Here is a 15,564-nt window from a genome sequence, read left to right as displayed (position 1 = left end):
CGCGGCACGGCAAAGGCGTGAAAGTGCAAGTAGCATTGCTTTCGCAAATGAAGGTCAATGGTGGTCACCGCCGCGGCACGGCAAAGGCGTGAAAGTGCAAGTAGCATTATTGCGAAAGCAATACTACTTGCACTTTCACGCCTTTGCCGTGCCGCGGCGGTGACCACCATCGTGCCGCGCGGTGACCACCATTGACCTTCATTTGAGGAAGCAATACTACTTGCGCTTTCACGCCTTTGCCGTGCCGCGGCGCTGACCACCATTGACCTTCATTTCACCTTGATTGCATTAATTGGAATAGATTAAACTGGACTGGATCGGACTGGACTGGATTAGATTAGATTAGATTGGACTGGATTGGATTGGATTGGAGTGGATTGAATTGGATTGGATTGGAATGCATTGGATTGGATTGGATGGAATAGGATGGGATGGGATTGAATTGGTTTGGATTGGATTGTATAACCGATGCATCACCACAAGTCTAACCACAAGCACCACCACCAGCTACACTACCAGCTGTACCATAACATAGGTACGGATATTGCTTTCGCAATTACCGGGCTTAACCGAGCTAAGCCACAGCGAATTTTTTGCTTTCGCAAAAAAATTCAATAACTGAAGCAGATACCTGAATCTACATGGCGAAGTGTGACTGTGCTTAGTCTTCAGGATAGTTGCACACCTTTTTCTCCAAAGCAAATGTGGTCTGCTTTGCGCTCCCTACCGGAAAAAAAACTTGTGACTTCACCAGGCATCGAGAAACGTAAGTTTTACGTAAACCTGAGGCCCAATATGGCTGGTAGTTATTGAAGCTAGTCATTTTCAGCAGCAGCTGCATTATATCCGTGCGGATACGAGTCCTCCGAGGCAGCCCTGTACAAACCACTTCCTGCGATTCAATGTCCCAGGGCCTGGAACAACAGAGTGAGGAGCTTGGCATCGAGTCCGTGGGGATGACGCTGACCTCGCTCGAGGATGTGCTTATTCGCGTCGGTGAGGAGCACCACTTGCACAACCTGCAGCAACAGCAGCAGCTAGACGTCGCCAAGAACGAGCAGTCCGTGATCGAAGTCAAAGGTATAGTTCTGCTGGACAAAACTTGCAGTGCGCTTAATGTGGAGGAGCGAGCCCGCCACCACTCACACGTGTTCGGCAACTGCGGGCAGAAGGAGACTTCGCTCATGCTAGTGGTGTGAATCAGTAGAGCTACCCCACTTCATGGGGATTTAACTAATTTAACGAACCGCTTTTCTCAGTTACTTTTCAAAAACAGGACGTTAGTGCAGTAAGGTTGAGTGTTCTTAAATTACTTTCATGAATTTTTGACTGGTATTACTTATAAAACAACAATAAACTACTCATTGAATGCAAGTCAATCAAAGGTCAAAAACGAACTGGTCTTCCAGCCCCCGGCGACATTCGTAGGAAATTTTCTCTAGCCCTTTTCTGATGAAAAGAAGGCTTCCGCTTTACAAAGGGGTTGATTACATGATCTCCCTCTGGGCAGTCGTGTCGAGTGCGGTAGGCTTATTATAAAATCTTCCACAAAGAACCTTCTCTCCGCATCCATGGCCGTCGCCTAGAGATGGAGACGCGCAGCATTTTTTTTCTAACGCGACAGCGTTAAAGTCCCCATTCACAATAAAATCTGGTGCCGCCGTTGTCGGCGTCGGAGTTGTGAGTAAAAAATCACGGGCATCGCTCTGGCAGGTGGTCCCGAAAGAGCAACTTAAGAGGCAGGTCACGTGACCTAGGTCACGTGACATTGCGGCGTCACCACAGGCTGCCCACCGGATAGTGAGCAAACTGCCCAACCACCATGACAGGTGGCAGTTAAAGTAATGATTGGTCGCTTAGGAAGAGCAAACTGAGCTCCTGAAATCCCGCAGCTGGAGCGCCCAGCATCGCAGGGCAGTAACGCATCGCTTAACCTCTGCACCACTGGGCCAGGAATCGTATGAGTTCGCCCAGGGATCTAAAAATGTAAATTAGAGAATGAATTTCTGCATATATGGCAATTAACTCATTACGCTATCGCATCGTACTCTTAAGGCTTAAGCTTAAGTGTCCCCTGCAAATTTTTTTTTCGTCCTTCTCCATGCTCCGTCGGCTCCGTTGGCTCCGTTGGCTCCGTCGTCGGCCCGGTGCAAGCTTTAGATTAACGCGCTCGGGCGGTGCAAAAACCCAAGCACTGCCTCCCTTTTTTCTGGTGCCATGTGCAACACCATGATGACGATGGGGTCTATGACACCCTGTTTGAAGTGAGGTCAATTGTGAGTGAGGTCAGGTCAAGGATAACCACATCTGCAGGTTCCAGTGCAGCGTAGACCAGTGCAGTGATCACAGTGATATGCCATTCTTAGCTTTGTTTTCCGAAGGCTTTCCATGTGGGGCATTAGATTTGTACAGACCATTAATGAAGCACATGTTGTGAATTCCCTTTGATGAGGAACACTGCGCAACGTTGTTTGGTTGTTTTTCATGGGCATCATGGCGCTGAAATTTTCTCTTCTCGCCCTTTACAAATGCCCCGCCGTGCAGCACGTGCTACTGTCGATTTCCTGCCTTCAGCCGGCGCTTGAACCTGGTGGTGCTTCGAATGAAAAACAACGTGTCAACCCAATTCTCATGATATGTACGTGCTGAATATTGAAGGTTTCCCTTCGTTTTCAATCTCCGGAAAACTGTCCACCATGTGCAAATAAACGACTGCGCGCCTGGAATCACTGACAGTTGGAGAGTATTGAGTTTCGTTTAGCGTGTATATATCGATTCACCGATATGATGCCGGTTGGACTGTGCAGGCAGTGGAGTATTGAGCATTTTGCGCAGCGTTTTGCACAAAATTCGCAACTACCCGCCAACTAGTTCACCATAACCACAGCAGTGCTGTGTTCCCTCGTGGGGTGGTTTCACCCCATGAGAGAAGTGTCTTCACAAGCACGCCAGACCGACAAGACCATGACTGCCTCGTCATGAGCAGAAAATGTTGACTTGCCTTATTAAATTACCGCACTAGGTTCTGCTTTGTTTGTAGGTTGTAATCTATACAATGCCTGGCAGGATTCCCTGCCTTAATAAGGTAGGGGCCGTGTGCACCCAGCTTTGTCAACTTTTACCGTCCGTATTCAGCACTTCCATACAATGAGAAGTAGAATACACATTCACCTGGATACTAGACAAATAATTATTTCGAGGACTGTCTCTCCTACCTGCGCTTATCATTCCTATTATCATCCTAGAACAAGGGGCCGTTCACTTGCCAAGCGAATTAACGATGGGGACGAGGAATACAGGTTCTGTGTTTTATTCAGTCCGTGCGTGCATTCCGTCCTGCTTTATCGCAGGAAATCTAACTAGGCACCCAGTGCTCAAATGTCACAACAGGCGGCGTATACATACGAGGGGGTACCCAAAAGAAACCGGACTGAATTTTTTGGTCGGCTAAGCTTCTGTGGTACCGCGTTTTGCCACTAGGAGCGCAAAGAACGAACACTACAGAGTCAGTAAACCGAGTGCCGTCGTTAAAGGAGGTCAGACTAGTTTAGGCAGAGTTTTAGAGTGACGACTGTTTTGTGTGAATGTCGTTTTTGCAATGGCTGATTTTCGTGAACAGCGTGCGCCAGTGAAATTATAATTTTTGCTCGGAAAAAGTTGAATGGAAACTCTTGAAATATTAAGAAAGACGTACAAGGACGATGCTATGGGGACAACTCAAGTGTTCCTGAATTTGAATCCTGAATCAAAGCAACAATCTGCCAATGGAAAACTTCAAATTCACCTCGCCTCAAGAAAGCTGCTCAGGTGAAACCAAACCTCAAAACAATGCTGATTTGTTTTTTCGACGTGAGAGGAGTCGTCCATTGAGAATTTGTTCCGCAGGGTCAGACAGTTAGCCAGGCTTTCTACTTGGATGTTTTGAAGAGATTGGGCTACAGTGTGGGGCGGAAGCGGCCAGATTTGTGGCGGTCGGGTGACTGGTTTTCTCATCATGGCAATGCCCCTGCTCACACAGCCCTGTCTCTACGACAATTTTGGAGCAAAAATGGCATGACCCCTATTCCTCAACCCTCATACTCTCCCGACCTTGCCCCGTGCTACTTTCTTTGTTTCCTAGAATGAAAAAATAGGTGAATGGAAAGCGTTTCGCTGATGTTGCTGAGGTGAAGAAAAAAAAACGACGGAGGCACTGTCAAGCATAACAAAAGATTAATTTAAACAATGTTTTGAAAATAGAATGAAAGATTCGACAAGCGTATCATTGCAAGTGGGGAATACTTTGAAGGAGATTGAAGGTCTGTGCTTAAAATGTGAACAAATAGGTTCAAACAAAAATAAGTCCAGTTTCTTTTGGGTACCCCCTCGTATTGATAATAAAATTACATCGATAATGAGCAGGAGAACGCACTTTTAGTATGTTGGGTCGTTTCTTTTCAGGCATGTGCAGATGATAGGCTTTCATGGTTTACTGAGAGGTCAAGGTCTTGCGCAGCCAGCTTTCTCCAGCTATTAACTTCTATTCCATAACACATTTGCATAACACAAGACCTGGGTTAAGCGCAGTTTTTCATAGCGCTCAAGCACCACGAGTTTCTCACTGTGTGCAATGTCTCCTGCGCTGTCCCTTCGCCGAGGCCCCAGCCGGCGGAGCGGGAGTGCGAAGCGTTGGGGGAAAAAAACCGTACCGCTCCTGCGCCGCTAGGCGACCGACAGCGCATGTGCAGGGGGTTCCGTCTGAAAGATACAGTAATAAGCAGCTGCCCTGTCACACAGTCCGGTGGCCGCTTGTTGCCATTTGAAGTAAAGCGGTGCCAGTCATTCTGTTTTGTCCGGTGGTGCTTGGCGCACTCACTCTCAGCGAACGTTTCAACAGTAATCCAACCGTTCTGAAAGCTCTTGCATAGCTTTTCCTGTGAATCGTCCGTCCCATGCTAAAGGGTACCAGTTCACGCAAAAAAAGAAAGCAAGCAATCATTCATTTCTAAATAATAATCCGGTCGAACTACCGACGCCTCAATTACGAGGGGTGGATGTCAAGTTTGAATCGAGACGCTGCTCAATAAGATGATGCTTTCTGGCATGGTTATAATGGTCGCTTGTGCATGCTTGAAGCACTGTCGGTGGCAATACCGCCTGTGGAAGCGTTTCTTGGACAACGGAACTCTCGATTTTGGTGTTGCGGGCAGAGTCCGTGGTGAAGATAATGGCGACCACCGTTTCCGCGGAACCCGGCCTCATGGGTCGCGTGTGGGCCCTTCTGGCCAAGCGGGCCACCTGCGTCTGGCGCCAGAAGAAGCAACCGCTCTTCAGCTGGCTGCTCCCACCACTCCTGCTCACGCTGCTCTTTCTGCTCGAGATCCAGGCTATGCGGCGCACCGAGAGGATCGTCTCCAACGTAGGCGACTCCTTCCTCTACACGTACGGAGAACTGGGACAGAGGCCACAGGTGAGGCGCTGCTTCCACGGTGCCTTAGTTTTCGAGAACGTTCCTGGATTATAAGTTTGTGCGTGTCTTAATGACGGTGACCATGCGGTCTGTCCCTTTGAGATCGGCAGGCACTCGAGAGGCCCTCGCCTTATCTGTTGTACTGAGAGCTTCCAGAAACATGGCTCACGGTTCATAAATTTACCTTTTATCAGCCGTTCACAAATGCAGCGGTCTCCCCCTGGTCATGGAGAGCATCGCTGAACCACCGTTGTTCCCGAACAGTCTCTGGCATTGTGATGCCCTCTAATGTTTCTACAAGAGCACAGGGATAAAAACGCTGTGTAAGATGCCATGGACTTCAAAATCGCCAGATTCGTGTCCGTCACTGAGAACGACTTATGTATAAATAACCTCCGTCCCTTTCTTAAAGAATGTGAAACCTGCTGTGATTCGTGCAAACAAAACGCTGACATGCAGATGACATGTAAGCGTTGTCTATATATAAGACAGCTACAGGTGACAGCAAACTGCCGGAGCGGGCAGGGAAGGGCGGTTTTAAATTGCTGCGTGCGCAAAAACAATAACTGTCCCATTTTCTTTAAAACCAGGTGCACAATTTGATCCAGTTCTTGTTCATGCCACGCAAAACATACCAAAACCCAATAAGCTACACTGCCGATGTTTTGCAAAAAACTGGAGTCGACACTTGTGTGCATCCATTGTGATGAAAGTATTTTTATAGAAAAAAATTTTGCTCAAGTGCGCGCTCTTTCATGGTTCCCTCAAGCTCCAAAAATTGGTTGGAGTTAAAATTTGGCGAATGGTGTATGAAACAACGTAATGAAAAGTCTTATTTTGAAAAATTTCACTTCAGTTGTTTTTTCGAGAAATATGAAGATTTAACGTCTTAAGGCGGCGGTACCACGCTAGCGGCGGTCAGCAGCCGTTTTTCGTCATGTTTGTGTGAGCGGTGTGGCTCATCCGTTTGCGCTAGAGAAATGATATTGAGCGCATTGTAAAGATAATTGTATCTTCTTTGCGATGGTATGTGTCGCTAAAAGCTATTCACGTTAGTATGATAGCAGTGAGCAAAAGAGCGAGGGGCATAAAACGATATTTTTGCTCGACTTGCCTGCGTTGGATTTGCTGTTTACGAAAACTACTGCTCCGAAAAGAAAACTGCTTCTGCAGCTTTTAGATTAAGTGTGACTCGAGGACCTTACAGGCAATTTATTGAGTTATATTGGGTAGTTATTTAGAACTGGTGCCATAAAAAAGTGTGAAATTTAAAAGAATGGCGCATTAATAACTCCTAGTCCAGTTCATAAATCACAAACATATTTAGCAGGATTGTAGATAGTACCCATGTTGTTAATTCTTGAAAATTTCATTGAGCTACATGTCATAATTTTTTAGTTTTCATTGTTCAAAGTTGGTCGTAACCTAGAAACTGCGCTTTTTTGATCTAAGTTTTAGAAGCAAGTAAACGTCGTATAGGGAACAAATTTTGCACGCGAAATATTTAGGAAATATTCAAAAACCTGCTCAAGGCCGAATTTCGCTATGACAAACAGAACGGTATTACAGCGCCATTCAATTGCGCTATTTTTTGGTGCGCCGTAACCTCCGCAAAATACATCCAGCGCGAAAGATCACTGTTATATTCCAGGCTTTTTTGACAGGAACTGAAGTCGCTGGTCTTAAACTACCAGTGATGTAAATTTGGGTATGATAAACGGCTCATGTTAGCTCGCACTCGCCCCGTTTGTTGGTCGACGGGGCTGCTGCATTTGAATCTCGCGGGCGTTTTGACTCAACAATGGAGTTCCGCCGGTCAACGACAGTGGCGCTGTCAAACATTTTGAAGCAAGACGTACGAGACACTAACTATTGGGGTTTACTGAAACGTGTGCGCAGCGCCTCCCATGTGTGTGTGACGCCCGCAACTCTCGCCCCGGTACGGACGGCTGACTACGCTGAAGCCTGTCCTGCCTTTCGGTCGCTTCTTCGGCTGCTCCGCAGGCTGTCATCGGCGTATCGTGCTGTTTTGCTTGTTGGTGTTTTTTTTTTACTGTGCTTTTGTATTTATGTGCAGCGCCGTTTTTTATCACGTTATCTTCCCAGTTTTTTTTTGTGTAAAAGTGTCAAATGGGGAATCGGCGGCGATACCTTCAAAGCAAAAGGTCGACGATCACAAAGCGTCGTACGCGCATGGCTGATGTCAGGGCCAAACGCAGGTGAGCCATTCGGACCGCAATTTTGTTATTAGTATGTGCATTGAAGTCCCAACTGTACCTGTGTCGCGTGCGTGAGCTACCTCGTAGTGTGTGTTATCGAGTGCGGTTTTTCATGAACGCGTGTGCAAGATTACCAGTGTCACGGCACTGTGACATTTCGTAAGGCGAGAGCAGAAATCTGCTGCATAATTCTTTGTTCCTTAGCTGGGGTCCTGTAGAAGTGGCTCTAAATTGGAGAGTTGAGGGGCTTGTGTTTAGAAATAAGCGATGAGTTTTAAAAGTCACAGAGGGCATTGAGGGATATTTTATGTATATGACGACTCTCGTCCTGAGCATGCGCACGTCGCGGGTTGGATCCCAGATGTGGCAGATGAAATTTTTTTCTTCACTCCGCTCTGAAGTAAGTCTATAAACTGTTGGCATTTCTAAAAAAGTATACTACAGCTTATACAGGGCGATAAAATCACCTGCTGATTCTGCATTGCGCAAAACATTTCGCGTTTGCGTTTTGCATTCCTCCTGAGTTCGTTAGGAGCTCGCAGTGCAGTGCGTGGAAGCGGCAGTTTACGTTGTGGGGGGATGGACACCTTTCTATGCGAGTGGCATTTGGCAGCTTATGTGTAGATTATGACGAGGGAGGGGCAAAGCGTGATAAAAAATCGTACAAGCGCACTGCGAGCCGTAGCTACTGCAGATACCTTAGTACCGGTGATAAACTAGTTCTTAGCACTTGAAATTTTTTGCTGAGGAGGTTCAATTTTCTTCATTCATGCACCTGGCTCGCACCTATGATGCTGATTATCTTCTAGTTTCGTGCTATGAGGCCGGTGTTTTCAAAGAAATATAATTGTGCTTGTGAAATTCACTGCATAACTCTGGCTAGAGAAACGTGCTAGTCAGTGCATGCTTCTGTTTCGTATTCACTGCAAGTAAATTTTTCTTCTCCTACTTCGCTGCAAGAATAAATTGTGAAGTACAATTTAGGGATGTCGAAGAAGCCCCACTTCTCATTTTTTATTGTCTGTAGTGTTGAAAAAGGGGCCAGAGAGCAAAACTTGTGATGAAAGTGATGGATGTTCAAGTGCCCCAGATGAAAACTGTGCTCTGTGCACTATCCAGTGTACTTCCTTTGACACAGTGAGAACCATGCCAACCATGTTATCAAGACGTCGGTCTGCCTTGAGTGTATGTTGTGTGTGGTTCTAGAAAACAGGAAGTGTTAGCAGTGTAATGAGTGACAGGGACTCGTCAGGCAAAAGTGAATTGCCTTTTGTCCTGTCCCTCACACCAAACTTGTCTGAATAAAGACTTCAATCATTCAAATCAAACCAATCAAATTAGGATCCTGTATCAAAAGCCTGACGCAAACTTCAAACAGCCCACTCTTGGCAGTCACGGTATAAAGTTATCACCAGGCTGCACTAATGTAGTCTTGCGATCCTGTGCAGGCATGTGAAGTACCTAGGCTATCGGGCAAAAACATCATTTCCATTCCACAATGCAGGATTACAAAATAAAAATCAAGATTATTAGATATGGTGTACGATAACTGTTCTTGTTGAAACATTTACTGAAGAAAAATAAGACAATGAAAAGCATGTAACCTGCTCTTAGTAGTTCATGTTTCACATTACGCATTGTGGTTGTATTACATAATATGCTTTTAGTATTGCCAGTTGTACCGCATTTTAGCGCACAATCATGTCTTCAACATGACTGAAATTATAAAACAATGGAAACGAAAACTGAAATATAGCTATTTCTTGGAGGTTGCGTGCACTAGTATAGCACACAGCAAGGACTTGTGTGAAGCAGCTTCACTGCACATCTTCTGCAGTATTTCTGATAAACGGCCAGACATGCTTATTCTGCAGTCGATGAGACTGCACACTTCTGAGCATGAGCAACCATTTATGGTTTTATTGCTTCATCATGATGCAACCAAATTGCTACCATTGTCTGTTGGATACATCACAATTTCGTATGGAGAGCATTGTCTGCTGTATTTTGAAGCTTTATTTTACAATGATGGACTTATTTACAATGATTCTGTTCTTAATATTCATTTCACCACATATTTCAGGCAGGAAGAAACCCTGCCAGAAAGCAGCAGAGGTGCAGAAATGTCCACTCCCCCACATGTGGAACCCAGTATGGGCCTTACAGATGCTGGAGGACCTGACTATTGGAATGGTCTGGGACTCGGCGGTGACGAACCCTTACCAGACCTTTCCTTTGAAAGAGTCACAGATGCAGTGGAGACGCCACAGCCTAAGGCTATTTCGGGGAGGAGGGTGGTGTCACTGACACACTTCATAGCTGCCATACGGCATCTTGACACTCATAGTTGCCCTCAGTCGAAAGAGGGCCACTTTGTATTTCAAAAGGAGCGAAAAATAGGGCTGTGGTCTGAGCTGATCTTTCAATGCAGTGGCTGTAATGAGGTCAGAAAGGTCACCACAGACCCGGTTCCGGAACCGGCATCCCTCGGAAACAGCCTTGAGCTTGGCGTCAATGATGCTGCTGTCTGGGCATTTATGAGTATAGGGTGTGGCCATTCTCACCTGGAGGAGGTGATGTCAGTTATGCAGGTCCCAGTCATGAGCAAAGGAGCATTTATGCGCCGGGAGGACTGTGTTGGAAAGGTAGGACGGTGTACCTACCATTGCAATATTTTTCTTGTATTTCAGAGTATTGGTTTTGGCACCTGCTCTCGTGTATTTGCATGATTTGCAAGCACCAACATATGGGGATTGGCCACGTCAAGGGGCAAAACATGCTTAGTATGGTCATAATGGCGAAGCATGAAGCGCAAAAAAAAGACAGGGACATATTATGCTTAGTATTCTGTGCACACTTGGCTAGGTAGCTTTGCGTGTCTTACTAACTGTCCACTTATCTTGCAAAAGGTGCAAATGTAGTTTGTGTGTTTTCTCACTGGCAGTGTTCTTGAAAACTAATACCAGGCAGCAGTGTAGTAATTGTGGCTTTTTTTTAAATAGCAACAAAGAAAACTAAGCCTGAACTTGTGGAGAGGATTGGAAAATGTTAAACCCAAGCTTGTGTGCCACGCTAGCAGGAAGCACAACAAGAACACTATTCATTTTTCGGTCTTTTGTGCACTGTTATTTCATGTTTTACCTCATAACTGTGAGTACATAGGTGTCCACAGACATGACTGTGACATCACGGTGTGCATAAAGTTTAAGCACCTATGCAGCGGCATATTGCGAGTGACAAGGCAAAACTGCACACACCGTCATTGTCCACAGGGACAACACACACGGATTGGTCTTTGTGGAAGTCCACCACATGCAAAATGGGTGGTCAGGAAGCTCAGGGCTTGCAGCTATGCATCACGCCCTCCCTTTTCAGCCTCTCTCATTGTCCTTATCTTTTGCACTTCAAAAGCATGAAGAACCAACCAGCATGCGCTCATACCCACGTTTGTGTGTTGTGATTCGTTGTGGGTGGTAATTTCTGTACTCATGTGGAACAACCATTATGTTTTTCAGCATTGGAAGCATGTGCTCATAGAGCATATGCTCAAAGCTGGCCAAGAGGAGCGAAGGTTGGCGGCTGAAGCAGGGGAGTTCTGTGAGGACCAGAGCACTCCACACATCACGGTGGTGGTTGACGGCGGCTGGTCACACAGAAGCCATGGCCACAGGTATTCAGCAAATTCTGGAGTTGCGGTAATCATTGGAGCACGCACGCAGAAGCTGCTTTACCTGGGTGTGAGGAACAAACTGTGCAGTACCTGTGAGTACTACACAAGAGAACAGAAGCAGGTGAAAGAGCATGCGTGCTACAAAAACTGGAGTGCAAGCTCTGGTGCTATGGAGGCTGACATTATTGTGGAAGGGTTCAAAATGAGTACAGAGATGCATGGCCTGGAATACCGTACCTTCATAGGGGATGGTGATTCATCTGTCTACCATCAAATCAGCACGAAAGTAGACTACGGTCGTTTCATAAAGAAGAGCGAGTGTGCCAATCATGCAGTCAAATGTTATACCACTCGCCTCTACGGTGTTGTGAAAGAATGCAAAGGGAGTGCCAGCATCCTAAGTGGCCCTAGAATAAAACGCATCAAAAATGGTGCCCGCAAAGCAATCAGCCACTATGCCCGCACCCTGCGGGAGTTTCAGGGCTCCTCAGAGGAGAGGCAAGAGCTGATAAAGCGCAGCGCACAAGATCTGACTGCTGATCTCTTGAATGGGCCAAGTCATGTATTTGGCTGCCATGAGAAATGCAAAAGGTATTTTTGTGATGGAACGCAGAGTGAAAATTCCTGGGGGTGCATTCCTCAAATGCTGAAAGTCAAGATAATGACTGCAGCAAATATTATTGCTGACAAGGCTGCCCGCCTGGTGACAGGGGATACAAGCAACCTTGCAGAGAACTACATGTCTCTTGCTGCCAAGTTTTCAGGTGGCAAACAGATCAACCGGTGCCAAAAAGGCTCTTATGAGCATCGGTGCCAAGGTGCTGGACTGAGTTTTCAGCTTGGACCTCAGTGGCATGCCATAGCTGCTAAAGCTGCAACTAACAAGAGTCCAGCACCTGTCCTGAAAAAGTATGTAGCAAAAAAAAATGACGAACGAGTGCATAAAAGGCTGCAGAGGAAACGGCTCTTTGATGACTGTGGTCAGCAGAAGCCTAGACACAAAGATCCTATGGCCTGCGAATCTTTTCGTCACTATGGGCCTAACTGTGAACAGCCAGATATGCCACCTGAACAGTTCTCTGAAAAGACTAGAGAAATGCTTCAGTGTTTGCAAGTTGATCGCAAGCAGCAGGAGGAAATTGAAAACGCAACACGAGGTCAGGCTGATAATCCAGCCTGGCATGCTGAGAGGCAGCATCGCCTTACAGCATCATACTTCCAATCCGTTTGTACACGGAAGGACTCTACTCCATGTGACGTACTTGTCAAAAGCCTTGTGCACAGAAAGAGCTTCACTACAGCAGCCATGGAACATGGAAGGCACCATGAGAAAGAAGCCTTGAGCTTGTATGAAACTTTGAAGCAAAATGAGGTGCAGCAGTGCGGGCTTTTTGTAGATATAGAGCATGGTTTTTTGGCTGCTTCACCTGATGGTCTGGTTGGTACTGATGGTATTGTGGAGGTCAAATGTCCGTACACAACAAAAGACCAGGACCCACTGGAAGCTGCTCGAAAGATCTGTGCGAAAACAGATAGCAGTACTGCTCCTACGCTTCCGCAGTCTCACCAATACTTTTATCAAATTCAGGGCCAGCTTCACATTACTGGGAGGTCGTACTGTAACTTTGTTGTGTACACCACAAAAGGAATTCATGTGCAGCAGCTGCTGCGAGATGATGAGTTCTGGAGGAACAAAATGGAGCAAAGTCTTATTCGATTCTACAGAGACTGCATTCTTCCAGAAATTATTGACCCCCGAACTACCCGCTCAATGGAAATCCGCCGACCAGAATGGAATAGGCTTGCCATAGAGAAAAGCCAACTAAAAAAAACAGCTTCTTCCAAACGGAAGAAAGAAGCGTGTGCCCAAAAGGAGTGAACTATGTATGTTTGAAGCAGAAAAGCAATGCCACTGTCTGAAAAAAATCATGTCACTTCCCGTACGAGTAGTCGGTTCAACCAGCGAGAACTGTGTAACCACTACGATGACTATAAGTATGCACCTCTTTCTCATGGCACATCCTGCTTGACAAACAGTAGTCGGTTCAACCAGCCAGAACTGTGTCACCACTACAATGACTGTCAGAAGCACCTCTGTCTCGTGGCATATCCTCCTTGACAATCAGTAGTCGGTTCAACCAGCGAGAACTGTGTAACCACTACAATGACTGTCAGAAGCACCTCTATCTCATGGCACATCCCCCTTGACAATCAGTACCGTGTTTTGTGGTGTATAAGTCGTATCCCCCTTCAGATGGCTGTTTATCCAAAAAACGTACATAAGCCGCACCGGTGTACAAGACGCACCTGTCCACTGGGGTCGTTGAGGATCACCTGTAAAAAAATTGCGCCGACAATTGTGGCAGCTCATATACAATCTAAAAACTAGATAGGACTTTTAAAAATGTTTATTGAGATACATACGGAAGGCACGCAAAGGCGCAGTCAAAAGTAAATAAAATGCACAAATGAAAAACTGCATCCATCATACCCTTATTTTGCGCGTCTGGCGCTCGTCATCGTCGGCTAAAATGTGTGCACGTTATGTTAGTGACACGGCGTAATAGCAGCACTGTATGGCCAAACACTGAAGTTTGTCTGGTGTCACCATGCATGCGCTCCCTACTGGCTATACCAGAGGCCATGCACGGTAGTTGCTGACTCCTATCTAACTGGGCGAACCAATCTTTATACACACCGCAGCTAGCACCGGAAAAAATCATCGTACTGCATTATGAAAATGGCGTGCACTCATTTTAGCTGCCGCCGCCGACTGCCGGATGCACAAGATAACAGTATGTTGGAGACAGTTATCCACTCGCTCAAGAGACAGCGCGCACCGATATTTTCAAATCTCAAAATTGTAAGTTGCTGGTTTAAACATAACAAAGTGACATGGACTATAAGGGACGCGGTAGTGGTCGGCTCAGTTAGGCATCGCGCAGCACATCCATACCAGCACACAAGCACCTTTTCGGGAGCAGCTGGTCCGACCCGCATTTATTCCGTTTATAAGTCGCACCGACGAAAATTTCAGAAAGAAATGCGACCTGTACACCTGAAAATACAGTAGTCTGTCAAACAGCCCGAACTGTGCAACCACTATAATGACTGTCAGAATGCACCTCCATCTCATGGCACATTCCCTTGACAATCAGTAGTCGGTTCAACCAGCAAGAACTGCGTAACCACTACGATGACTGTCAGGACGCACCTCTGTCTCACGGCACATCCTGCTTCATAATCAGTAGTCGGTTCAACCAGCGAGAACTGCGTAACCACTACGATGACTCTCAGGACACACCTCTGTCTCATAGCACATCCTGCTTGACAATCAGTAGTCGGTTCAACCAGCGAGAACTGTGTAACCACTACTATGACTGTCAGGACGCACCTCTGTCTCATAGCACATCCTGCTTGACAATCAGTAGTCGGTTCAACCAGCGAGAACTGCGTAACCACTACGATGACTGTCAGGACGCACCTCTGTCTCATGGCACATCCTGCTTCACAATCAGTAGTCGGTTCAACCAGCGAGAACTGCGTAACCACTACGATGACTCTCAGGACACACCTCTGTCTCATAGCACATCCTGCTTGACAATCAGTAGTCGGTTCAACCAGCGAGAACTGTGTAACCACTACTATGAATGTCAGGACGCACCTCTGTCTCATGGCACATCCTGCTTGACAATCAGTAGTCGGTTCAACCAGCGAGAACTGTGTAACCACTACAATGACTCTCAAGACACACCTCTGTCTCATAGCACATCCTGCTTGACAATCAGTAGTCGGTTCAACCAGCGAGAACTGCGTAACCACTACGATGACTCTCAGGACGCACCTCTGTCTCATGGCACATCCTGCTTGACAATCAGTAGTCGGTTCAACCAGCGAGAACTGTGTAACCACTACGATGACTGTCAGGACGCACCTCTGTCTCATGGCACATCCTGCTTCACAGTCAGTAGTCGGTTCAACCAGGGAGAACTGTGTAACCACTACTATGACTGTCAGGACACACCTCTTTCTCACGGCACATCCTGCTTGACAATCAGTAGTCGGTTCAACCAGCGAGAACTGTGTAACCACTACGATGACTGTCAGAAACACCTCTATCTCATGGGTTGTCCTGTGTGATTAGCTCATGGTTGAGCAACTATGAACTATAAGTTATTGAACCTATGTTGATATCTTTCTTGTGTTCCCATCACCAGCCAGGTCAC

At 46.5% G+C, this 15,564-nt stretch overlaps 2 protein-coding genes across 2 annotated transcripts in view; both read left to right on the top strand.

Moving 5' to 3' along the window:
* LOC149343400 (phospholipid-transporting ATPase ABCA3-like) overlaps nucleotides 1-15,564 on the top strand; it is a 110,074-nt gene that overhangs the window by 53,191 nt on the left and 41,319 nt on the right. Inside the window, exons 14-15 of the mRNA XM_089546956.1 lie at nucleotides 912-1,085; nucleotides 5,192-5,449. Of these exons, the coding sequence (XP_089403082.1) occupies nucleotides 912-1,085; nucleotides 5,192-5,449 (432 nt within the window). The remainder of the gene's footprint in view (nucleotides 1-911; nucleotides 1,086-5,191; nucleotides 5,450-15,564) is intronic.
* Nucleotides 9,763-13,788, top strand: LOC149343402 (uncharacterized). Its single transcript, XM_089545901.1, has 2 exons — nucleotides 9,763-10,313; nucleotides 11,184-13,788. Exons 1-2 carry the CDS (start codon nucleotides 9,792-9,794, stop codon nucleotides 13,215-13,217), a joined length of 2,556 nt encoding a protein of 851 aa, XP_089402027.1. The 5' UTR covers nucleotides 9,763-9,791; the 3' UTR covers nucleotides 13,218-13,788.

This window comes from Amblyomma mixtum, chromosome 5 (genome assembly GCF_055824585.1).
Source record: "Amblyomma mixtum isolate Tamu chromosome 5, ASM5582458v1, whole genome shotgun sequence".
NCBI classification, from domain to species: domain Eukaryota; kingdom Metazoa; phylum Arthropoda; class Arachnida; order Ixodida; family Ixodidae; genus Amblyomma; species Amblyomma mixtum.
Note: the sequence above shows the minus strand (reverse complement) of the source record. Positions and strands in the feature narration are given on the sequence as shown.

Bases quoted from the DNA above. Each gene is read 5' to 3' on its own strand.
- LOC149343402 (XM_089545901.1), top strand. From the start codon at position 9,792: ATGTCCACTCCCCCACATGTGGAACCCAGTATGGGCCTTACAGATGCT. The intron at 10,314-11,183 runs GTAGGACGGTGT...TATGTTTTTCAG, and splicing joins GGGAGGACTGTGTTGGAAAG to CATTGGAAGCATGTGCTCAT.